At 31.7% G+C, this 25,468-nt stretch overlaps 3 protein-coding genes and 1 non-coding gene across 7 annotated transcripts; 1 reads left to right on the top strand and 3 right to left on the bottom strand.

The window, feature by feature from the left end:
• The first annotated feature begins 1,146 nt into the window (after positions 1-1,146).
• Positions 1,147-8,570, top strand: LOC105639286 (serine/threonine protein phosphatase 2A 57 kDa regulatory subunit B' kappa isoform). 3 transcript variants are annotated; one of them, XM_037641343.2, is made up of 5 exons: positions 1,147-1,521; positions 1,655-1,715; positions 2,655-3,837; positions 8,124-8,208; positions 8,318-8,570. In XM_037641343.2, coding segments are annotated over exons 2-5 (1,326 nt in total). In that variant the 5' UTR covers positions 1,147-1,521; positions 1,655-1,713; the 3' UTR covers positions 8,374-8,570. The 3 variants fall into 3 exon arrangements, with proteins under 3 accessions (XP_037497271.1, XP_037497270.1, XP_012078684.1); XM_037641342.2 differs by lacking the exons at positions 8,124-8,208; positions 8,318-8,570 and adding an exon at positions 4,854-5,675 and having other exon boundaries at positions 1,166-1,521; XM_012223294.3 differs by lacking the exons at positions 1,655-1,715; positions 8,124-8,208; positions 8,318-8,570 and adding an exon at positions 4,854-5,675 and having other exon boundaries at positions 1,169-1,521.
• A 186-nt stretch (positions 8,571-8,756) lies between these two features.
• On the bottom strand, positions 8,757-10,984 carry LOC105639288 (integral membrane protein (Protein of unknown function DUF92, transmembrane)). The gene is made up of 5 exons (XM_012223295.4): positions 10,696-10,984; positions 10,450-10,563; positions 9,995-10,217; positions 9,126-9,374; positions 8,757-9,007 (listed from the first exon to the last, which is right to left on the bottom strand). Exons 1-5 carry the CDS (start codon positions 10,839-10,841, stop codon positions 8,876-8,878), a joined length of 864 nt encoding a protein of 287 aa, XP_012078685.1. The 5' UTR covers positions 10,842-10,984; the 3' UTR covers positions 8,757-8,875.
• A 2,613-nt stretch (positions 10,985-13,597) lies between these two features.
• Positions 13,598-19,300, bottom strand: LOC105639462 (tudor domain protein (DUF1767)). 2 transcript variants are annotated; one of them, XM_037641348.2, is made up of 8 exons: positions 19,011-19,300; positions 18,732-18,896; positions 18,169-18,415; positions 16,855-17,019; positions 16,049-16,198; positions 14,877-15,047; positions 14,176-14,444; positions 13,598-14,097 (listed from the first exon to the last, which is right to left on the bottom strand). In XM_037641348.2, exons 1-8 carry the CDS (start codon positions 19,275-19,277, stop codon positions 13,912-13,914), a joined length of 1,620 nt encoding a protein of 539 aa, XP_037497276.1. In that variant the 5' UTR covers positions 19,278-19,300; the 3' UTR covers positions 13,598-13,911. The 2 variants fall into 2 exon arrangements, with proteins under 2 accessions (XP_037497276.1, XP_037497277.1); XM_037641349.2 differs by lacking the exon at positions 18,169-18,415 and having other exon boundaries at positions 16,855-17,095.
• Positions 19,301-20,450: 1,150 nt separating this feature from the next.
• On the bottom strand, positions 20,451-20,522 carry TRNAG-GCC (transfer RNA glycine (anticodon GCC)). The gene has a single exon. It is a non-coding gene; the product is annotated as a tRNA-Gly (tRNA).
• Positions 20,523-25,468: the final 4,946 nt, after the last annotated feature.

The raw sequence follows: 25,468 nt of genomic DNA on the forward strand, positions 1-25,468 counted from the left end.
CAATATAAATAATAGCATGCTACTTAAGTATTTATTTTAAGAATTTAAAAGTATTAATCTGACAATAGCGCGTAAATATTTTTATGATAGAATTTATATTATCACTTTTGCGGATATTGAACTCGTTCATCACTCCGACTAATACATTGTTAGTTGGCTGAATGTTAATTAAGTATTAGTAATGAATACTTGTGTGTACAGAGAATTTGAAATATCTTCAACTTCTTAAAAGATCAGAAAGATATGCAAAGCCAATACCTAGAGGACCACTTCCTTTTTATGCAAAGGAAATCACAATCAACGTTGAAAATTTTTTTCTTGGACAAAATTAACATTCTGACAGTCCCATTCGCTACCAGTGAATGAGATCCTGCAAAGCTTACAAGCCAAAAAAAAAAAAAAAAAAAAATCTTCTTCTTTTTCTTCTTTTGTTTTGAATACAAAATTTACTAATTTTCACTCTTCCTTATGCTAAGCTTCGCTTGGAAGGCTTGTAATAACTCCTTTTTAGTTCAAAAATACTATTTAGTGTTTTATTTTATAAGCGAAATACATATTATATATACAAATATGCGAGGTTTAATTTATTGAATGTCAAATTGACATCTAGCAAACATGCATAAAATTAATCTCTTCTGTTAATAACGATTTTCAAATAAAATACTTAACCGTATGTCTACATTTCTTATTTATCTTATAAAAATATTACAATATATTTATAAAAATAAATATAAGAATGTAAACAACTTATAAAATCAACAGAAGCAATGATTATTATTTAATAGTCGCAAATTAAATTTACTTTTTTCACTATACTTTTAAAAAAATAGCACTTTTATAAAGATTTTGTTTGATAAAATTATTTATTTTAGTAATTATTAAAGCATTAATATTTCGTTCTTAAATTTTAAATATTATTATAAATATTTAGGCTACCAACACTTTAAATAATAGAAATCTCAAAACACTGACAAAAAGTTCGGTAAAAAGCTGTAAAAAAAATTACATGCAATAATAAAAGAAAAGCTCCAAGTTTAAGCAGGAAATAAAATCCAAAGCAGATCTAAATCAGACTAGCCAAAACATAGTAGAGCAGAAAATGATTATTGTTCTGTATATTATTATTGAGACTAAAACAGTACAGGGACACAAAATTTTTGAAAAAAAAATAGAAAACAAATACACTTATTATCAAACTGTTTACAGAATTAAATATAGACAGTATTCCATTTTTCCTAAACGCTTGGTAGTGCTGGGTGGTGGTTACTGGTGACTGGTACCTGCAATTCTCAGAAAATGCCACACCTCTTATTCTCTTCAATCGAGGTGCTTCCTCCTTTTTTTGATCCTTCATGGAGATCCATCAATACCCAAAAGCCCATAATCTAAAATATCCTCTCCATTTACTAAAAAAGTAGCCTACTTTCACACTCAAATCCCTCCACCATTTTCATTTCTTTGCTTAAAGATCCCTCTCTCCTTCTCTTTTAACAGTTAACACCCTCTCAAGATAACACACAGGTTCTTTCTCTCTCTTCTTTGTTGTTCTTGTTTGTGCGTGAATGTTAATTCTTGACCTATACTCTTAACTGCTTAAAGTTTCAATTTTTTTGGAGTTACATTATGGACTGACAAGAAAGTTTCCTTTTTCTAGTTTGATGAAGTTACTGTTTTTTATAATCAAGATCTGGGTTTTGTCTGCTTGATTCGTGCATGTAAGTTTGTGCAGATCTTTGGTAAATACTATCTTGAATATCATATTTGTTCCAGATCTAAGGCTTCATCCTCCAATTTTCTTGCCAGGAGGATTCTCGTTTTTGCTTTATTTAAATCATTTCAAATGTATGACTCTCGTTTCACCTTTTTTTTTTTACCACCATTAATTTGTCGAGTTTCTGTTTCCTTGTTTCTTGTATCAAATTGATTCCTAGCATCCTTGATCTGAGTTTTTCTGTTGAGTTTGCCTGTCAATTCAAGCAAGGGTCCGGTAAATCTTGGTCATAAACTAGGCTGTTTGTTTGTCAGTTATGGGTTCAATTTATTGGGCTAGAACTAAATTTGGGTATTTAGAGATGGACAATGTCGTTAATGCGGGTATATGGGGCTGGTTATCATTGTGGTGGTTTTGATGGTAGTAAGCTTAATTTCAAATTTTCAAAAGCTTGGGCTGAGTATACTTATTGTCTAGAAAGAATAGAAACTGTGATAAAAGTAGTTAATTTTGAAGGAGCAAGCGCTTGTGCTCCATTATCCTTGCAACTAACCAACGTGAGTCGTGACATTGTTTAATGTACTTAAATGTTTCAATGTCTTTATGTTCTCAAGCTGCTATTTCCAATAATGGATTCATAGTGGGATTGGATGCTTTGGCCTCACGATGTTCTTGTAGTCCGAGCCCCCTGATTGGTTTAATTTGTCTGGTTTCAACTTTGTCCTATTCAACCGATCCTGGTTGCTTCATGTCACTAATTACTAATGTGTGCATGAGTCTTGCACTTTAACTGTTTACATGCTAACTTGCTAAGAATACCAGAAATAGATAAATGTCTATTGTTTGTTTCTTACCCTCTTGCTGATGCAAAGACACAAAGAGCTTTCTTGGTCCTTCGCTCTACTGGATAATTGCACTGATTCAATTCATGTAACTGATGTAGGTATATATCTGCTGAAAGTTGCTGCATTTCCGCCATGCTTAAACAGATTTTAAGCAAAATCCCAAGGAAGTCCTCAAAATCTGATCCATTGGATTCTGATTCTGGAAACAGTTCTACCAATTGGGGGAACGGAATCCCATGTACCAACAGTGGGAATTCTTTTTCGAGTCGATTAAATGTTGTCAAAAGGGTATCTTCAGCAGTCTTCCCTGCAAGCATTATGTCTGGGGCAGAGGCAGTGGAGCCTCACCTATCCTTCAAAGATGTTTCAAACATGCAGAAGCAGAACCTTTTTGTTAGTAAATTAAACTTTTGCTGTGAGGTTTGTGATTTTAGTGATCCAGATAAACTTGCTGCTCAGCAAGAGCTTAAACGTCAGACACTGATGGATCTTGTTGATTTTGTTTCTTCTGGATCTGCAAAGTTTACTGAATCTGCAATGGCTGCAATGTGTAAGATGTGTTCAATGAACCTATTTAGGGTATTCCCCCCAAAGTGTCGTTCCAATAACACAGGTGGAGAAACTGAGGATGAAGAACCAATATTTGATCCCGATTGGTCATATTTACAATGTGTGTATGATCTACTACTGCGTTTTATAAATGCTGTTGATGCAAAGGCAGCAAAAAAGTATGTAGATCATGCTTTTATTTTGAGATTACTTGACCTTTTTGATTCTGAGGATCCAAGAGAAAGAGACTGTTTGAAAACAATTCTGCATAGGATTTATGGGAAGTTCATGGTGCATCGGCCTTTTATTCGAAAAGCAGTTGGCAATATCATCTATAATTTTGTTTTCGAAACTGAACGTCATAATGGAATTGCAGAACTACTGGAGATTTTTGGAAGTGTTATTAGTGGGTTTGCCTTGCCATTGAAAGAGGAACACAAGATGTTTCTATGGAGAGCTTTGATTCCTCTACACAAGCCAAAATCAGTAGGTGTGTATCATCAACAATTAACATATTGTGTTGTACAGTTTATAGAAAAGGATCCAAAATTGGCTAGTACTGTGATTAAGGGACTGTTGAAGTACTGGCCAATAACAAACAGCCAGAAAGAGTTGATGTTTATAAGTGAGATAGAAGAGATTTTGGAAATGACTAGCATGGATGAGTTTCATAAGGTCATGGTTCCACTGTTTCGACGTATAGGCTGCTGCCTCAATAGCTCCCATTACCAGGTAAATACTTCTTTACTAGTGTCATGCTCATTACATGGTAGTACAACATACTTGTTAACTATGATCCTCATATTTCATGATGTGTCTTTGCAATTTAAATTTTCATTCATTCTACTTATCTTTTAGATTCCTGCTTATTATTGCATTCCATTTGGTATTTCCCAGAGGGCTTTGTATCATTTAATGTTCTGGTACCACAGAATGCTATTACTGATGACATACATTATTAGGCCTGAAGTTTATGAGATTTATTTAACTAATTGGACTGCAATTAGATGTTCGTAAGTTCAGGTTTTACGGTGATATGTGCTACAAGTGATGCATAAATATGCACTCTTAAAGTTGCTAGTGCTCTAATCATACCTTTACTTAGACATTAAACTGGCACCTAGGTAGGGCAATAAAGGACATCTCCAATCCAATGTGCAAGGTCCCACTTTGGAGGATAGGGCCCATGATTCAGAAAGAAAAAGTATATTGAGCTGTTTAGACGATTAGTTGGTTTTTGTTATAGGGTCTCAATTTGTAAACTTTTCAGGCATCCTGTTATCCTCTGTGTTTATGTGCCCTTTTTTTTTTTTTTTTTTGAAATCAAGACTTGGTTTTAGAAACACTGGTTTGTACGCCTTATTTAGCAATCACAAGTAATGATAATTAATATAAAATATAGAAAAATTGCCACATAACAAAATAAGTCCAAACTGTTCTAATATATTGAAAATATCTGTGGTCAACTGGATCTAGCTTATTTTGATTGAGAAATTCTTGGATGGACCATGGTTCACCATGGACCCTCTCACATGGAGTGGAGCCAATAGGACAGATAGTCTCCACCTTATTTTGAAATGGGCTGAATTTTCCTGGCACTTGTTTTCTTTCAGCATACTGAGCCATGGGATACATAATTGGATGTTATTTTAGGAATATGCATTAGGATGTTCCTTAAGGAAAAACATAACTTGTATATAGACGGTGAAAATTGTGATGGCTTAATGAGCTTATTTTCACCTTTCCAGGTGGCTGAACGAGCTCACTTACTATGGAACAATGAGCGCGTCCTAAATCTTATTGCACATAACAGGCAGGTGATTATGCCTCTTGTCTTCTCAGCTCTTGAGCGGAACACACAGAACCACTGGAATCAAGCAGTGCTCAACCTTACACAGAACATTAGGAAGATGTTCTGTGAAATGGATGAAGAGCTAATGCTCGCCTGCCAACGTAAGTTGGAGGAGGAAGATTCCATGTTAAGTTTGAAAGCTGAGAAGCGGAGACTGACTTGGGAACGCCTTGAAAATGCTGCAGCGGGTTTCCGACCTGCAGCTGAGAACATTATGGCTCCAGTAAAACCTGCAGCCACATGTTCTGTTGCCTGCTAATCGCATGATCAACACCCTTTGGTAAAGAAACAACCATATATTAGCAGCTCTGATTGCAGCACTGGAAATGAGTTCTCGAAATAGGAAGGAGTTTGGGATGCTAGTATATGATTCTTTTGCGTATGTGCTAAGAATGTTGTATTATAATTGTGTTAAAAGTAGTACTGCTGCTGCCTTGAAGGTTTGTTTGGCAGAAGGGGGGCTGTTCGCTGCGCTGCTGGAAGTACAACCCCCCATAGCTTGCAATTATGTGTATTGACATATCTTCTAGGGTCACCAGAAGGGCAAATGCTTGTTTTTTGCCCATATTTTATTCTTTTAAGAGCTGTAATTTATCTCCCTGATCTAAAAATGGAGATATTGCTGTTATCCTTTAGCAAGGATATTCAAGCTGTTTGCTTTGTTACACCTTGAACAAGTTGTATAGCTAATTCCATTTCTTTTCTCTTCACCACAAAACATTGGCTCTGGTTTGGGTTTTGATTGCATGCATTTAAGAGTTGAAAAAGATCCAATGTTATGGAGATAGCAATTACTACTAGATATGCTTTCAACCAAACTTCAATCAAATTTCAATATATTCTTATTTTTGTTTTTTTTAATTGCATGAGCTATTTTTTTTTTTTTTTTTAATCTTCATTGGATAAGACTTTACCCCATTTTGGTTATTCATTTGTAAATATCTAAGTTGAATATATATTTATATATATTATAGAGAGAGAGAGAGAGAGAGAGAGAGAGAGTTGGAATATTGGGCATGGAAATTGTCACCGTGGATGAGTCGATCATGTAGTAAGATCCTGCGTAGTAAGATCCTGCAACACTCGAGCTAGACGTAGTTGAAGTTCGGTAGACTTGCGGACACTGGCAGTGGTTATAGATCGAAAAAGGGTCACGTGATTTTACAACATTTTATTCATACTAACCAATCCCAACGCAATAATGCATGGAGACGAGTAGGTTTTCGTTTTCCACGTTACATATGACCAAGTCTTCGTGCTTAAAAACCTATGCAAATAGGTTGGACGGCAAAAGAAATAAACAAGTGCAACGATGACGGTTTCCGTGTCCTTTGAAATAATAACAACAATTCTACCGTTATCTTTGTTTTTGTATTTTTCTTCATACTGACACTAAAAAGTCTAAAATTGTCAGTAGCGGAGACGGTTTTAGTGTTTTTTTTTTTTTTTCAAAATTTCGCATGGGACTCCATTGTCAGATTTGAAATCTTGCATCGTAGTTCGATCAGAAACCACCGTTACGGACGACGGTTTTTTAATTCTTTTGAAATTACATTAATTCGGTAAATTATTTTTCAAAATGCATAATTTTGGTCCTAAACCCCATTTTTCATATTAAAATTTGAACGATGGAGGATGTTACTTCTACTTCATCATCACCATTCGGAGCCCGACATTAATTGCTCGTCTTTCCTGCACAACTACCGCAGCAGAGGGGCTGAGGGTGACCCTTCATCATCTTTGCGAAACTTCAATTTACTTCTACTCTACTCGTTCGATTGATAGCGCTTACAAAAGTTTAAAGTTCTAAACTGTATTCACAAAAAGGAAAATTTATTATTTTATCTCTATATTTTATTAAAATATACTAATCTGTCCCTGTACTTTCAGAAATACATTAATTTTTCTCTATGTTTAGTATCTGTTGTACTACTGTCCTTCCACCAATTTTTTATCCTTTTCTGGTTAATACTTGTAATATTAATCTTGAAATTTTAAATATTTTGTACCTGTATTTTGTTAAAATTAACTAGTTTGCCCCATGTATTTTTATAATTTTTTGGTACTTTTTAATGGAAAAAGTATGAAAAATTTACAGAGACAAAGTAGTGTAATAGATGTAAAACATAGGGAACAATTAATGTATTTTCAAAAAATACAGGACATTATTTTATTTTGGCAAAATACAAAGATAAAATAATAATAAATAAAAAAAATATTTATCATGGTAAGAGTAATACTAGACTGTTACATGTGGTGGGTGGTTTTTGAATTTAAAACTCTAACCAAACCAATATTAATTAATATATATGATATCTCGTCAATCTATATGATCCAATTGGTCTTTTTACATCCCATAAAAAAGGCAAGGGTGGAAGGTTTTGGATTCGAATACTCTTCAAATGTTTGATTGTTTTTTGTTGGTTGAAGAAAAAAATCTAAAGAGGAAGGACAAATCTCCTTCCATTTTCCCATGAAAAGGGCAAAACCTTTTCAATTTAGTATACTAGGACTGGAGGATTGAAGTTGATAAATGCTTAATTACCTTTTTGCCCTTACAATTATGAACATATATGTGTATATATAATCTTTTATGGGCTAATTTGTCAATGCAATAAAAAGTGGAGACTCCATTATTTTCTGTTTTTCCTTGTTAGTTGCTACCAACCAACCAAAAGCAAATCTCATCATCTTCCTTAACCTAATTCCTTCCTTTCCTACTAAACACAGAGCATCAATATGTTTGTACTTAAGTATAACTTCAAGTTTAGACAGTTAATTACCATATACTTAAATACTTAAAGATAAATTAAGTGAAAATAAGTAAAATTACTCAAAAATGATGTGATGGAGAATTATTACTTGAGCTTAGCACTTCTGCTTTCCAGGGGAATTAGTATTTAATAAATCTTCAAATAAAAAGTGGATTTTTAACTCCATTAAGAATCTATCTACCAAAACCAGTATTTGAAGACGACAGTACTGTTAGCTGTTTGATAGTGAACAAATTGGTCCCCCCCCAATTAGTGTGTGTCCATCTGTTACATAATGGTTTCCTCTTCTGCTACTCTTATCTGTTTGTGTGTGTGTGTGTGTGTATATATATATATCAATAAGTAGGCTTTATAGTATGCAGTATTCACTGATTGAAATTCTTTTCTTATAGAAATGGATGCACCACCTAATCAACAGACTTCATATGTTGATGAAGTTAATAGGCGCAAAGAGGAGAAAGGCTTCCTCTATGCTTGGTTTGTCACTCTCTCTTTCTCTTTTTCATTTTCGTTTTTTTTTTTTTTTTTTTAATTCAGAAGTTTCTAGAGATCTAACAAAGGAAAACTTAATGTTGTTTTGATGCAGTTTGTTTGCTCTTTGTTGCTGTTTTTGCTGCTACGAGAGTTGTGAATGTTGCTTAGATGTTCTCTGCTGCTGCTGCTAAGACAGAGACATGCTTTAGTTGCCCGATATCATTTTCTTGAATAATCACTCTTGTCGTTTTGCATTTTGTCTCTAATCTCTCTCTCTTTCGAGTGATGTCGGTTGAAGAATGTCTACGTTGTGTAAATAAAATCTAAATTAATAAATCTCTGCAATTTATATTCCATGTCTAAAATTATGCTGTTCTCTCGTGCTGATAATGACTATAGTTTAGCCTGGCCTAACAATAAGTTTGAGATCATTAATTTGTTGAGGGAAAGACCACAAACTTATTACATGTGGGCAAAAAGTTATACCATAACATAGTATTGTGCAGGAAATATATTGCAAGAGTGAGTTCAACAAATCTGGAATCATCAAGTTTCCTGAAGTGGCTATGACTAGTATTTCTCGGATAATCGATACATTATTCAGTTGCAAAGCCACAGTTTGAGACCTGTAATCTAAAAATTAATACAGAACTTGACTGAAAATAACAGTTTAGAAAATGTACGTACATACAATGGAAGTCAGCAATGAAGTCAACAGTACTGAAACAAGATTCACAGCATTATTGTCAAGAATGCGAAGCCCTGAAATTTTCTTCACTGTTGGTCCAGGTTTTCCAACAACCTACAATGTCAGTAACAATAAGAGTCAAGTCGTGCTTCTCATAACTGAATGTGTTTATAATGTAAGGAACGCATGAGATGGCAATGGTAAATCTATCTAAGCAAGTCTTTTAGCTTACTTTGTTGCGAACAGTGCAAAATCCGCTGAATTGAAGTGTTGCTCCCAATATTGAATCTATGAGACTCCCACATAATCCAGCCACTGCTGCAAGGGGTATAATCAACAGCTGCTTCAGAGCTACATTATATTCACATTTAGTTGTGAAAAATCCGATAAGAACGAATGTAAGTCCAACAACGCTTCCAGCTGCTGCAGCTGCTACAAGGCCTGCTATCGTTACTCCACCATTTGTACCCCTCCGGACAGGCTGATAATCAGTTAATTAATTAAGTTACAGCCCATACCATCAGCACAGACAAATTATCAATAAAAGAAAAGAAACTGCATAAATCTTCTAAAGAAGAAAAGGGATGTTTTGCAACGTGAATGCAGAGATTTCATTAGCTACTCAGGTAGGTCCTTTGAGGGTTTAAGCCTTCAAAATAACTATTCTAGCTTTAAGGTAAAAACGAGAGACATACAGACTAGAGCAAACAGGTTACCACATTAATTTACCCAAAAACAAAATGGCAAAATATCAATTTGTAGAAACCGAAACAACCGTCAAAGATTATGGAGTGCACCAAAACTTGATGCCATGTAAAATTGCTAACTATTAGAGAAATGCTGTCAAATTATCTTTCATGAACTAGACAAAAAAGTACAGGGCTCTATGTAAGAATTCTGAATTACATAGAAGAATTGACTGTGACTATATGCAGCTTCTTACTGGCAATGGCACAAAGTTTACATCAAGTGACCACAGGAAACACACTAGTGAAGGTTTTTCGTAAATTTAACTAACATTCTATGCACAGAACAATTGCGTCCTGCAGAACGAACAGAAGGAATTGAAGTGATAAATATCAAAAGGAAAAGAACATTAACCTTAAAGGTTGTGATCAATCGTGGTTGTGCATCACTAAGCACCCCAAGCTCGGAAGACCAAGTGTCTCCATTGCAGCAAGAATAGTGACCGATAATACCACCAAATAAAGATACTACTAAAGTTGATTCTTTAGTATCCAAGCACTTGTCCTCCCATCCAGCCAATTTCCAAGTAGCCAAAGCCAAAACTGTAGCAATGCCACTGTTGAATAGAACTTGTATCCTAGTAAGAAAAGAAAAAGAATGATAAAATTCAGAAGAAAGAACCAAGAAATTCAGAAGATTTGAGTGCATTAAACATCTGAAACAACAGGAACTTACAAAATGAACAGCCAAGAAAATCTTAAACATTACTGGAAATGAAGAAAAAAGTTTACTTCCCTCAAGTCTCGCAATCCACAAATTGATTATATACTAGAAGAATAAGAAAATCGAAGCACGGAGGAATAGCTTACCAATTTCTTTGTCCGCCTTCTTTGAAATCAGCATCAATTCGTCTCTTCTTCTCCTCTCCAACCTTTGTAAGTTTGGATGAAGTGAGAAAGAACACAAGCAGTACAGCTCCAAATCTATAATCAACGTAAATAAATAAATTATTAAAGAAAAACTGAAAATTTTCTCGTATTTTCTTCCCGACTATTTCTCAGGAAACAAAAAAGAAACAGTTGAATAAAAGGGAAAAAAAAATCAAAAGATTATACCTGTAATTGACTGCGAAATGAATGGTCATAACAAGAAAACCGGCAATAGCGCCAGAGAAGTTGAGAGATTTTTTCCTGTAAGCTTTAATGGCGATAAAAGAAGAGATTAACACAGCGATTAGCGGCTGGGTTAACATATTTTCCATTTCCTAAGCCGCTTGAGACTGTTGTTCTCTTCCAAATTTCGCAGAGCAACTGAGTTTAGAGGTGAGAGTAGGTTGCAGTAGAAAAACGATGGAAGATGACAATGATGAACAACTGAAGGTTGTTTCTGAATCTATATCTATGCTGCCTAACATTGTTTTATTACTTTGATGACAATAAATAAAAAACGTTTCTACGGTTTTTTTTTTTTTTTTTTTTTAGAAACTGGACCTAACCAAAAAAAAAAAAAAATTCCATTATTATAATAATTACATTCTGAATTCAACTCGACCTTAATTATGATTTATTTTCAAATTTGTTCCTTAATTTTTAAATTAATCATACATAAAAGTTAACTTAAAAAACCGGTAAATCTGTCCTTCAATTACTCGACTTTAAAATCGAGCCAGATTTACTTTTGAACTATTTAAGAAGGAAAATGTGATTGAACCGATAGTTTTGTACTTAAAATAATCGATTCGCACGGAACCAATCAATTTGAATCGACTTTTTTATATTTTTAAATAATTTTTATTATATTATAAAAATTTCAATTATAATTATTTAATTAATATATATTATTAACATTTATGACCTACTAATTGCTCAGATCCATGGGTTAAATCAAACTCATCCATTTTGTTTTTTAGCTGGATTAATGTCCGAGTTGGATTTAATAACACTGCACCAAGCATCCCAAACCCAACATATTCAAAACTTATTAGAATGTTTATTAAATCAAAATATGTTCTTTTAAAGATTTACGTGTAAGTATTTATATAAATTCTTTGCGTTATTGCTTTAAACATTTGGTGTGAATAATTTAGACCATTCTATTTTTTTTTTTTTTTTTTTGTATGTGAAAATTATACTGTATTACATTTTATTTAATTACATGATATATATATATATATAACTATTTTTGGTTTTTTTTTTTTTTTTTGTGTTAAAGTACATAAATGAAAAGAGCGAGTCACATAAGTCAGAAGAGACACACTACTTACAGATAGAGGTGAACTATTTTTAGGTCAAAACCAAATTTGGCATGCTATTGGTTAATTCAATAATTTATATCCTACATTATTTAAAATAATGTGAGTTCGATATCCCTACCATTTTTTAAATTCAAAGATCAAACGAAACAATAAATATAATAAAAAATTCTCAAATAAAATAAAATAACCTTTATTGTCAGTCAGCAGACTCGGCACTCAAACTTTGATTTCTGAGTAATAGCTAATTTTTTTTATTATATTCAAAATTGTAAAATATGATTTTAAATTATAGTAATTTTGCCAACCTGGTAGATCAGTCTTCTCGTTAATAAAATGAAAAAAACAATTATTAAAAAATAAAAAAATTAGAGTAATAGCTCATCGTGTTATTTTAATTCAATTTGAATTTGACTACACATTATTTTTTATAATGTTCGGTAACTAATTTCAGATTTTAAATTAGCTTTATACTATTGTTTATACTGTTCGATTATTAACTTCAGCTTTTAAATTAGTTTTATATTATTTTTTATAGTGTTCAGTAACTAATTTCAACTTTTAAATTAGCTTTTAGAGAATAGTATTTTAAAATCCTAATTAATAGCTAAACGCTAACAAAACAGTTAAATTTGAGTAACAGACCCTAAATAGCGAAAAATTTAAGAGAGTTTGAAACCAACGATTACTTATGTTATACAACTTAAGGTGTATCCACCCATTACGTGTCTTAGTATTATTTGTGAATTAGTTGTGGTTCCACACTTAGCGCTCAGATAAATGAACACAAATATGACCATAAAAAATAATACAATGCCACATTAGACAAATTACAATAAGATTATTCTCAGAAAGGAAAAAAAAAATTCTAATGGCTGTATGTAAATAGATATATAGATTAAGATATGAAATCATAATTATTTATTTAAAAATTAACTCAAATTATCTAATCAAACTATTTAAAAATAAAGAAAAAAATTTCAAAATTCCTATAAACAAAGTGAGACAAATTCTTGAACACCTTGTTTTAGCTTTGAAATACATATGCTTATTTCACTATCTTTGGACCAGTAAACATTAGTGTTGGTACTTCTAGTATTGTTATGAAAGGCAGCATTTAAAGATCTTTCAACTGTCCAGCGAGCCAAGAAACCACGATCCTTACGGCATCTTCAATACTCTTATTTAATTGCCACATCAGAAAAATAAAAAGACTTTCTGAAAAATACTCTCTAATACTAATGTCTATTCTACTAATGTCTATTTAGAATGTGAAATTAATGTGTCAAAAAAATCAATAGATATTATCTACTACACTTTATATTTTTATAGGGTCTCTTAGACAATGTTCACATTTATTGCTCTTTAGTGATTAATTGCATATTAAATTATGGGCCCAGAAAGAGAGAAATAAGAAAATGAAAGAAAATTCAAAACTAATACATTGGGAAGAGTTTTTTAAAATTTATTATCTATAAATAGACATTCAATCACATCATCATTCACACATTCTATTTCAAATGACACATCAGTCACAATCCACGTAAGCATCGGAGATGCTCTTAGCTGCTTCTTAAACAAAGCCAACTGCCATTCTACATATCGTTGTACCGGGCCACTGTAAGGTCTCGGATGCAATAGTCATCAGAAATAGACCAGCAGTTGGTGGCATAACATACATCAGCAATTTTTCTTCAGAAACATTAAGAGGAACTGGTCATCAAATTCCAAATTCCAGGTAAGATGATTAAAATAACAAAAACAGCAACACAAATGGGATATCCTCAATCTGCATAAATAAGAGTGAAAACAAATAACCGTTGTGTGCTACAAAAGAATGGGAAAACACCCTGAATATGCGTGATGTCAAAGCAACATTAAAAACCTATATCTATGATATGGGAACCATATTTCAGATTCTGCGATTCTCAATTACTCTATGAGAAAATTTTCTGTATTCTATCTCGGTGATCACTAATCAACCAAGTGTAGCTGGGGAAGGAGGAAAAAACCTGAAGAACTGCAAATTCAAAACACAAAAAAGGTAGATTATAGATAAAAAAAGAAGCCCAAGCCAAATCTAACGAAATCTTCCCCTCCCCCTCCCCCTCCCCCTCCCCCTTCCTCTTCCCCTGCCCCATCCTCCACCTCCACCTCCACCTCCACCTCCACCTCCACCTCCACGTTCCATTCCATAATCTCTTTCATAATCAAACATGCTCATTTTAATATCATCTGCCACTTTATTCTGTACACCCATTTGTACCTGAATGAGAAAGAATTCAGATTAAATTATAAACACAATAAAAATATTAGTAATATTCAAAGATGTAAAATTGCTAACATGAGAATCTTCCATATCAAGTTGGTTCTGAAGCTGCCATGCAATGTCCTCATCACAACTGGTCTCTGGAAGATCAGTTTTCAATTGGTGGTTTGACCCAGCTTTCGTCTTTTCCCATTCATCTAGAGTGAAAACTGGAACCTCTACTTGTTTGCCCTTCCCCTTGCGTCGTCGACCTTTAAAATACTGATCACCTTGACTTGGTGTACTCATTTTCTGTAGGAGCTTTTGGGCTGCTGCTTGATTTTGGACGGGCACTGCTTCAGCTACTGTAACAATCGAAAAATGAATGTCGATCAAAGAAACAAACTCAAAAAGGAAGAAAGATTTGTCCAACCGTAGTAAGAGGGGACACGAGAAGCCTATATTTGGTCTTATCATAAAAGTTATTTCATAGAAATTCTCTTTATCATTTTCCAATTTATGTACACATAATATGAAATTAGCATTGTCTATACATAACAGATGAGATGTACTCTTGTCTACTTTACTTTGTTATACATGCCAATACTATTCCCTGCACTCCACTCCACAACTTTTTCAGCTTTCTCAATACTATATGATCCAATCACATAAACATGTGTTTAGGAGAGAATTGCTTGCATTACAAAAATGAAATTGTGCAATGCAATCTCCAGATAAATCACACGTATCATAAGATAATGTAAAAAAATCTGCAAATACAGTAACAGTTAGCTCACCTTCCTTTGGTCTTCTTTCATAGTTACTTGGCTTTTGATCAACATTTTCTACAGCAGCGGGAGTTGTCAACTTATCATCAATTTCATCTGTATTATGATGTGTGTAGAACTTGATCTGACTAATTTCAGCAGTTTCCACGAGGGCAGATACGCTGCTTTTGGAGGTAGACTCTAAAGTAATGTGCAAGCAATTTTAGTTCAATATATATGTTGAATATTTTACTTCCTATTTTATGAAATCCCATATTTGTATTTACTCCCTAGATTAAGATTAAATAGTACTTCCTATACAAGGATTATAGAATATTTCCCACTCTAGGATTATAACTTGTATATATATGTGTGCGTGTGCGTGCATGTGTGCACGCTTCTTTCTATAGATTATAATCAAGAATAAATTTTTCCAAAAAAACCACCTAAAATCAAAAATATACTATAAACTAAACCATAAAAAGCATGCAATGTTCACACTAGCACACTTGAGCAGAGATGTCATTACAGCATTACCCACTGTTTGACACATTTAAGCTCGGGTCCCATGTCAGTTGAAGGTAAGGGACTTGGACCAAACATTAGAAGTATGACTTTGACCAAATATTAGAAGTATGAGATTTCAATGCAACCTTAAGGCTAGCTTTGATGTGTGGTTCTCCCAAGATTCATATCATTTTGGGATGATCATCTAGATAAGGTTATAATCTTAAACATTTAGGCATGAAGTTGATCTTTTTGAGGTAGATTTCTATACAACACAAATAAACCATTTGAGCATGCATAATCTTGCCTATGATGCAGCATTACCAAAACAGAACAAGAAGTTAACTATGAGAACATAGGATTCTCTTTCTATATAAGAGTCTTAAAATTACAAATGCTTGTTATCTTCCATGATGTTTATTCTATTTCATAATGTTTGTGATATTCTCTTTATAGCTGATAAGGATAGTTTAGTCAAAATAGCTACCAATAATAATATTGCAACCTTTGGGCATACTTGTTTTTGATTCATGCAGCAGGTAACAAAACTCTATCCACAAAATTATGGTAAGTCAGGGACAAAGGTCAAAGTGGTTTTAAAAGTTGACTTTATCATCTTACAATAACATTCCTAGTTAACAATTATAAAAAACAAGCACACAGCTACATCAACACAATCACAGAGAGATTGATACCAAGTTTGCTGTCAAAAGTGAAAACCTGTTGCTCTTCTTGTTTATCTTTACCCCAATGCTTTTGCCCTCTAGGGTACTGATTTGGATGACCTGTACTCTGGAAATGCATTTGAGCAATTGCTTGATATCGAACACGTCCAGATTGAGCCACTGTCAAAAGTACAAAATATTATTAACACTAACATTCAAAAAAAACTATGAAATTTTGAAATAAAAGAAAATGATGTTTTTAGATTTCACTGTCCTAAAATTAATAATAAATTTATTTCCTGGGTAGCTGGTGCTTTTCGACTATAGATTTTAAGCAATTATCTAAAGCTCTGTTTGGCATTCTGGTGGCCCGCTTCACAGTTCTTTGTTTCTTTTTAATTATTATTTTTAATATTTTGGATATGAAAGGAAAAAATAATTTTCAAATGCTCCTGGAAAAACGAGCATATTAACACTTTTTCAAATGCAAGCCAAGCCTCACTTCTAGATGCTAATTAAAAGAAAGATTCAAGCAAGCAACTCAAACCATAATGCCAAATACAAACTGGATGCATCTTTATCCTGCAAGTAAAACAGGCGAGCAATTTTCTAGTTTGTTGGTCTATTGCCTATATGCTAAATAACACAGATTTGGTTTCCTCTCCTAGCATGTGGATATCACAAAACTATCAAAAATAGCATTCATATTCCTTCTCTTCTTTCTCACTACAAAACATATTGCAAAAGCCATTCTCTAGCATCATAAAGAGAAAATCACATAAAAGATAACAGTATTACATAATATTAATCACATAGCAAAGCACATAAAAACAAACCTGCGCCTTCGATCAGTCTTGGTTCTTCCCCAATCCTTTCTTTGATAAGCGACTTGGTTCTTTCTTTATCATCAGAGCTATTACCTCTCTGTTGCATATCAGGCAGCCTAAACTGGGTATTTGCAGCAGGAGGCACACTGCTTTTTGATGTAGAAGCAATATTATCTGCAAATAAAGGCCTTCTGTTCATGAGAAACTGAAATGCAATGACATATTCTATCCGAAGCCTGTACTGGATAATCTGTCATACAAAGTTAGACACACAAAACCCTTTAGCTGCTGTTTGTCCCACTTAAGCAAGGTCTTAGAGCGGGGATGCAGGATGGTAAGGAATGGTCCTAAACTTCATCTTTTTAGCTAAATAGCTTTTTCCTTTTTCAATACTCTAAAAAGTGAAAATAAATATTTGTTAGAAACAAGTAACTTTGTGTAATAAATTTTTTACTTCAAAGTATTTTTCATATTTATAAACACTCAAAATTATAACATATCTATGCAAGGCATGGTCCCCCCAGTGTCAAGCACTTACCTCAGAGTACAAGATGTAAGGGGTTCAAACTCTTACATCTCCCTAAATCAAAAGGGGAAGAAAGAGCACCCCAAAAGTGTTCAAATTGAAACTCTATGGAAATCTAAAAAGTTGAACAAGTTATTTCAAGTTCTTTGTAGTGAATTAGATTTTCATCCTAATGTAATTTGTTGATTTTTCTTGTGAGAGAGTGGGAAAAGAATTTTGGAACTGTTTAAAAAAAAGGCAATCTCATTCTATGCTCCCACTGCCTAGCAAATGACCCACAGGTTCATTCCCTTTTTCCCTACCATCTACTTTTAAAAAAATGGAACCAAACTGACCTGGATCACAGGCAAATTCCAGGCTGGTTCCAGTCCCAAAAACTGTGGGAAAGAGACTAAAAGTAGAACAGTCCCCTACTGGTTCCAGTCCAAATCAAAACGGAATTTCCAAGTCAGTTCTAGTCCAGGCTTTTCTCAGTCTAGTTCCAGTCGAAACTGAACCAGTAGGCAGGTCTACATAGCCCATTGCATAATATTTTTCATCAATCTGCACCACAAAGATGCTACAGATACCATATTTACAAAACTTACTTGCTCCAAGTTTTCCATCAACCAACCAAACTTTTGGTTTGAAATAGAACAACAATGTTTTCTCTGGAAGTAATACCCCTCCATTACAAATTTGCAATAGAACACAAACATAGTACAAACAAATATAATTCTACACAGCATGATAATAAATGGCATCCCTATAGCATTATATGTTAGATCTAATATACTTAAAAGCTTGTAAACTCTGACCAGAAGGTTTGACTTGCTGAGAAGATCGTGAAAATGATGCTGCAATTTGCAACTTCTCAAATGGAGGAGGACCACCACTATCAGTTTCCTGAGATAATCTCATAGATGAACGGGAGATACCCGAATATTTTTGGATCATTTGCCATTCTTCATAAAGTGGTTGCACAACACCTCCTATTAGAGTTACTACTTTGGGGTTCAAACATAGTATACCACTATGTACGGGAGCTTTATTTTCCAGTCGAACCTACCAATGAGGTAAAAGTTTATACGATTAACAAATTTATCATATCTTTTCCTAAAATGTCATCAATTCATTATAAGAAACTAAAATGTAAGATGTAAGACGGGGGTTTTATATAGTGCACCTATAGGATATTCTGTAAAGATAATAATGAAGCCCCGAAATATAAAATTTCACCAGATGGCGACAATTCTTTAAGAAAATCAAGGCTAGAATTAACAACAAAACATAACAAAACAATGGTCTTCCATCCTACACATAGAAACATGTTAAGAAAAACTTAAAGAAGAAAATAAAATTGCACTAAAAATAAAAGTACCTTAGCACCAGGAACAACATCTTTAGGAATAAGCGGTATATGAGAGTACTCTACCGCAGTTATCTCGCTGTGCCCATCAGTAAGAATGAATCGTAGAAGGCGCCGGCTACTTGAATCAGAAAATTCCCCTATACTACTTACAGATATGTCTCGCACAGAAGATATCTGTCAAACAGAAGGAAAAAAAAAAAGGCTACGAACATTATAACATGTTTCTATCATAATCTATTTTGCATTTTCTGACCAACCAAAAGGAATCTTAAAAAAAATGAAATAGACCTGAAGGACTTTAGGTCCTTGAAGATAAGGCGTTTTGCGGAGGAGATTCGAGTCTGGTAGGGACTTAGCTCCGATAGACTTAAGGTCCATGTTGAGCAGCTCCGATTCAATGGAGTCCGCCACCGAACAAGTGTCGCCGTCATCCGAAAGAGCAGTATGTATTACGACTAAGGCTTTCACTTGGTCGATGTCGCCGATGCACCACCCTCTGGTTCTTAGGGATTCTAGCACTGCTTCTGCAGCTTGAGTCGAGCCCTCTCCCTCCATTTTCAGTTCTTTGGTGGCTTCACATCACCGGTTTTGTTATTAGTATTCCGAAATCTTGTGATTCAGTTGCGCTTATCTGTTGGGCCTTAGCCCAATAACATGTTTACCATTCCCGGAATAGTGAATATCGTGGGCCTGACTCATATGGATTCTTATACTTATGGCTGAATTTTTAATATTTGAAAAAAATTTGAATTGTAATACAAAATTATTCATTTTTAATTGAACAAGGATCAATTTTTAAAGTCAAATGGTAATTTTTATATATATACTTTTATGAGTCTTTGTCTTAACCTTTTATATTTATGAATTTTTGTAGTCATTTTTTTTTATATTCATGAATCTTTTATGAATCACTCAAAAATCTAATATGTGAAAACTAACTCATTAACTATAAATAATATCATAAAATATAATATAATATATAAATAAATCATAAAAAATATGACAAATTTCAAAAGATGTGGGGCAAAAAAACAGTAGTTCATATAATAATTCAGAAATTGCAGTAAAAAAAAGGGAGTTTTAATGATGATTTTGAAATTTTTAATATTAGGTAATCTAGTATCTTTTACGTATGAAGATAATTAATTTGATCGTCATGGTCAAACTCTATTATAGATTTCTAATCACATTCTCCATGGAGCCTCTTATCGCTTTCTTCTTATACATATAAAGGCAATAAGGAACAGAAAGAATGTATCAATAACAATAGATTTTATTAAGATATATGAAAACCAACTCATTAATAGGGATGAAAATAGTGTGAGAACTAACTCACTAATAAAAAATGGGGTGCGTATCTTTTAATTTTGAGTTGCATGTATATGTATTTATTTAGAATGTTAATGTTCATATCCCGTTTAAATATCTAGTCAAGTACCTAAACTCATGCCCGAACCATTTAAAATTTTATTATCTAAACTTTAATTGATTTGAATACTATAGAATATGTATCTAAACATGAATTTATTTAAATACTAATAAATAGAAAATGAACCCCACGGTATCCAAACCTGAAAATTTAAACGCTAATGAATGGAACATGCATACCGCGGGTATCTAATATAGTAGATACCTAAATATAAGAGACAGTTGGTTTAAAAACATAGGGGTACCCAAAGATAAGGGATAGTTTATTTAAAAATTAAAAAAAGCTTAACTTTAAAAAACTGCACCAGCCGGGAATCGAACCCGGGTCTGTACCGTGGCAGGGTACTATTCTACCACTAAGACCACTGGTGCGTTGATGGTTAGCCAACCATCAGCAACTTATTTATAAATTTCATCTTTCAGTCTCAATGGCACATTTACTGGTTCCTGTCTCTTTCCCTTGAGCCAACTGAATGGGATATTCTCACTCTGCATGGGAAATGATCCCTGCTAGCAATCTCTTAAATAGTATGCCTCTATCTGTATGAAAGATAGAGCCTTTCTTTCACTCTTAATTTTGATTGGACCATTTAGTCCAAAAGAATTGAAGTTGCGAGCTTACAATTTTCAATTTTCCCATTTATTGACTTGGTGAGAATTTTATTTTTAGAATGACAATTTAAACATATACAGATTATCTTTGTTGTTTATCACATCACATAGTGAATGGTTAATAAAAAAAATAAATGTTTTAAGGTTTTATTTAGTTTAACTATTTATAATAGTTGATAGTTTATAGTGATTATTGATAACCAACTGTTGATAACTATATATAGCTGATAAGTGACCGTAATTTAGTAAAATTTAGTCATTGTTAGTATTAGATTGTAAAATAATTATTAATAATATAAATATTTTTGTATTATGTATATATTTTTTATTTTTTAATGTCAATATCCTATTTTTATTTAATATGTTATGTAAATTAAAAAAATAATTTTTTAATAATATATAATAATTAATTTTTATTTTAAATAGTTATAAATAAAAATGATCATATTAAATATTAATTCAAAAGAAAAAACTCTTGTATTAATTATTTTATAAGATTGATGCAGTTCAAATACAATATAAGTACAGATCAGCTAGTAGTTGAAAGGAAGAAATTTTAAAAATCACTAATGAAATGAATAGCTCATTGAAACTTTCGTGAAGTCTTTGTTGATTAAGGGCCCATTTAGTTTAACAGTTTGTGATAACTGATAGTTAATTTGTTGGTAATTGATAGCAACCGGGAATAATTACTAGTTGGTGGGTAATGACTATATATTAATGTATAAAATATTAGTTGTTAGATAAAATTTTAATAATAATTACCGTCAAAATGCAAAAAAAAAAAAAAAAAAAAATTACTGTTACTAGTTGTTGGTATATTACAATGTATTATATTATATTTTTTATTTTTAAGATAAATATATCATTCTTTTTCTTAATATATTATACAAACAAAAATATTAATTTCTTTAATGATATTCAAACTATCATTCTTTATTCTAAATCAAATGGTTTTTGAAATCTTTATCAACGCTTTTGATCTAATTATTGGAGACAAATAAAGCAGTTGAACCTAACTCATCACCTCAAAATGAAGAATTAATAGAAAGGGAGAAAAAACCAGCTCTTCAAAAAGACAACCAAAAAAAGCATCTACCTTTAAAACCCAACATTAATTTCACAAGGGACATCAATAAAAACATGTTTGAATTTTGTTAAAGCTAAATGAAGTGTCTTATATTTTACTTTCTCGGTCCCACGATATAAATTATTTAAAATTTACATAAAAATTAAAAAAATTAATTAATTTTTCTATATTATACTCTCTTTGTCTCAAAATATAAATTGTTTTTGTGTGATTATTTTGTCCAAAAATATAAATCGCTTTGAATATTTTTAATGAGTAATAAATGATATTTTTTTCGATGTTACTCTTGATTTGATTAGTTGCAATAAATACAAGCAACTATTGATTTTGAGATAAAAGATAATTTGATTTTACATGAATTAATTTTTTATAATACACTGTTTTAATCTATAAAAATTAATTTTAAACGCTATATTATACAGTGAGAACGCTAAAATATAGATAAAATTAGTATACCTTTCATTGTCGGGATTCTTACTAATTCCATGATACATTGGTACCATCTCAACAGGAAAAATCAGCTTGGACAGCAAAATAACAGATAGGTGAAAATGATGGCATGCATGTCTTGCCACATGGCCAATTAATAGGCAACGGGTGCTATGGTGGTAACGAGGCAATTAATGTTTCCAAATAGCTAGTTTCTTTGTCAATGGAAACAAAACCTACCCTAGTTGTGACTCTTGACACAAGTGAGCTGTGGAAAACACATTATGTGGTATGGTATACATTTAGAGGCTGTTTGAATTCATGTAATATATAATCCATGCATTCTTTAAAATTCATATAATGTAGAATCAATAAATTAATGAAATTTTCAGATTTTATCGTTAGGTTGAAAATGCATAATTCATGGATTTAAAATATATTTTTAAAATAAAAGTAAATGATTTAAATTACATTGTTAATAAAAGTAAATAAATTATTTTCCGTTATTTGGCTTTAATATTGAAAATTAGTTAAAAATATTTAAATCTTTAACTTATAAGATATTTATAATAATATAAATTTTATATTTTCAAATTTATTTAAATATGAGAAAATTCAAAAAATTGATAAATTATGATTGCACTAGGACCCATGATGGTGGTTGGTGGTCAACGGTGATTGGTAGTAGTGATTAATAAATTAAAAAAATATGTATTTATAAGGTTATAATAAATTTGTCAATTTCCAGAAAATATTTTATTCTCTAAAAAATGGAAAGTCATTTTCTTTAAAAATGACTCCGTTTTCCTTTAACTAGAAAAATATTTCACGTTGATTTATTTTTTTAAAACCCTCAAACAACAAAAAATTATAAAAAATATATTCCTGCAAGTTATTTTATATAAAAAAAAATGAAGCCTTAGTTACTCACTTATCAACAAAAATGACAAAAAAAGTCTAAATAATTTAATAAACTAAATTTTAGAGAATTTATAATTTCTAAACATTAAGAATGAATAGTAATTTCGATCAAATCTTAAGGGCTTTATAATAATTTGATATTCACTGAATGTTTTTCATTTTTAAATTCCTAAAATTATAAAATAATAACAAAATTACATGTTGTAATATATGATTATTTTAAGAATATTATATAGGACACTTACGTGGGGACTGGAGAGAGAGGGAGAGAGATAGTTGGAAGCTGCAGCTAAATTATCCTGCAAATTAATATATCTAATAATGTCCATGCGTCCAATCATTAATTAATTAAAATAAATATTAATATTAATTGTTGACGTTGATGATTTGATAATGGAATACCATTTTTTTTTTTTTTTGTCAAAATTGCATCCTAAGATCAAAATTAGTGAGTAATATATAATATATGTGGCATTCACACAGAAGACTTGAGTTCACGTAACCCATGGGATGGGTTAAGTAAAACTGTGCGTTCTCACCTAATCAACACCATCCTTCGTCTTCCTCGATTATATATAAAATTTTTTAATTTAAGCTCATAATTCTTTCTTTGGCAATTTCTTTTATTCTCTCACTCAAATTCTCATATTGTTGTTATCACATCACTCTCATTATGTATCAAATTTCAATGTCGTGAATTATTTCAAAGAGTATTTCTTCTAAACTTAATCTTATTTCAATGGCGTGGAAAAAATTTACCTGGATTTGGTGTGTGTCTCTATCTATGGACCAAGTAAATGAAATTCGATATTTTTATTAAAATAAGAGTATTTTTGACTATACATTTAAAAAAAAATGATAAAGTCATAACGTTTTTTAGAAAATCTTTAATTTCATTTACTTGGTCCATAAGTGGGGACATGGATCGGGTCTAGATAAATTTTTTTCAATTGGATTATTATAAATCCTTAATGATATTTTTAATCTATCAATGAAATTAGAAGTTTTATAATTAGAATATGACTAAATTATCTTTAATGATATTTTTGATATAATTTTAATCAATCAATAAAATTAAAATTTTTTTAACTGAACGAGACTAAATTATTCTTAATGATATTTTTTATCAATAAATAAAATGCCAATAAAATTAAAGTCTCCTCGTTAGAATAGGTCTAATTTATTTTTAATAATATTTTTAATCAATAAATAAAATTAAAAGTCGGTATAAGTGTTTTTTTGGCAACCCAGTAGATCTTTTTTACTCTCACTCAAATTCACATACTGTTGTTAGCACATCACTCTCATTAATGTATGAAATTTCAATGTCGTGAATTGAATGGGCTAATTAGTTCAAATATTATTTCTTCTAAACTTAATCTCATTTCAATGACGTGGCTTAATTGCTTAATTGGATTATTATCAATTTTTAATGATATTTTCAATCGACTAACAAAAAATCAATAAAATTAAAAGTTTCATGATCAAAATAAAACTAAACTTATCTTTAATGATATTTTAATAGACAAATAAAATTGAAAGTCTGTATGGCATTTTGGCGAATCCAATGTTCCTCATTCTCACTTATACATACATAAATTTATTCTTGAACTTTGTTACTTTAATCTTGTGGCATCATCAATATTTATTTTGATGGATGAAAGACTTTAACTTATAAAACTACATCTATTACACACTTCAATTTTCAAAATTATTTTATCGAACATTTCAACTTGCAAAATTAGATCAATTAAACATTTCTTAAAAATTGAAAATTATTATTTCAAAAGTCATGCTAACGACATGAAAACCCTAAAAATTATTGATATTAATGTCAAAATGTGTGTAATATTACTAAAATATATAAGTTTAAGTGTATTATAGATTATTATCAAAGTTTAGAGTACCACAAAGGTAAAGTTGTAAAGTTCATGGCTGAATTTATGTATTCGGCCTTTATATATATTACTAGACACATATCCGCGTATTGCACGGATTGTAAGGAATCCAAAAAAATATTTTGAGTTTACTGTTATACTCTTAAATCTTAATCGACGTAATTACTTATATGCATTGATCAAATTCCAGTGCAATTAGAAATCTACAATTCATTTAACATAAGAGACTTTAGACGAGTAAATTGTTTAGCATAATATTTTTGTGTCAATCTAAATATCAAAGAGAATAGGTATCTGGGTGATTGGAAAAAAAATCTTGAAATTTGAAATAATATAAAGATTATTATTCAATAATATTATTAATTGCA

This window comes from Jatropha curcas, chromosome 8 (genome assembly GCF_041381405.1).
Source record: "Jatropha curcas cultivar XTBG-Jc1 chromosome 8, XTBG_Jcur_1.0, whole genome shotgun sequence".
In the NCBI taxonomy this organism is placed as follows: Eukaryota; Viridiplantae; Streptophyta; class Magnoliopsida; order Malpighiales; family Euphorbiaceae; genus Jatropha; species Jatropha curcas.

Coding starts and splice junctions, on each gene's coding strand:
- LOC105639462 (XM_037641348.2), bottom strand. CDS start 19,277: ATGGAGGGAGAGGGCTCGACTCAAGCTGCAGAAGCAGTGCTAGAATCC. Junction 18,416..18,731: donor ATGTTGTTCCTGGTGCTAAG/GTACTTTTATTT, acceptor CCTCATTGGTAG/GTTCGACTGGAAAATAAAGC. Junction 14,098..14,175: donor TTGATATGGAAGATTCTCAT/GTTAGCAATTTT, acceptor TTTCTCATTCAG/GTACAAATGGGTGTACAGAA.
- LOC105639288 (XM_012223295.4), bottom strand. CDS start 10,841: ATGGAAAATATGTTAACCCAGCCGCTAATCGCTGTGTTAATCTCTTCT. Junction 10,564..10,695: donor CATTTCGCAGTCAATTACAG/GTATAATCTTTT, acceptor CGTTGATTATAG/ATTTGGAGCTGTACTGCTTG. Junction 10,218..10,449: donor GAAGGCGGACAAAGAAATTG/GTAAGCTATTCC, acceptor TTTTCTTACTAG/GATACAAGTTCTATTCAACA.
- LOC105639286 (XM_037641342.2), top strand. Junction 3,838..4,853: donor TCAATAGCTCCCATTACCAG/GTAAATACTTCT, acceptor TCACCTTTCCAG/GTGGCTGAACGAGCTCACTT.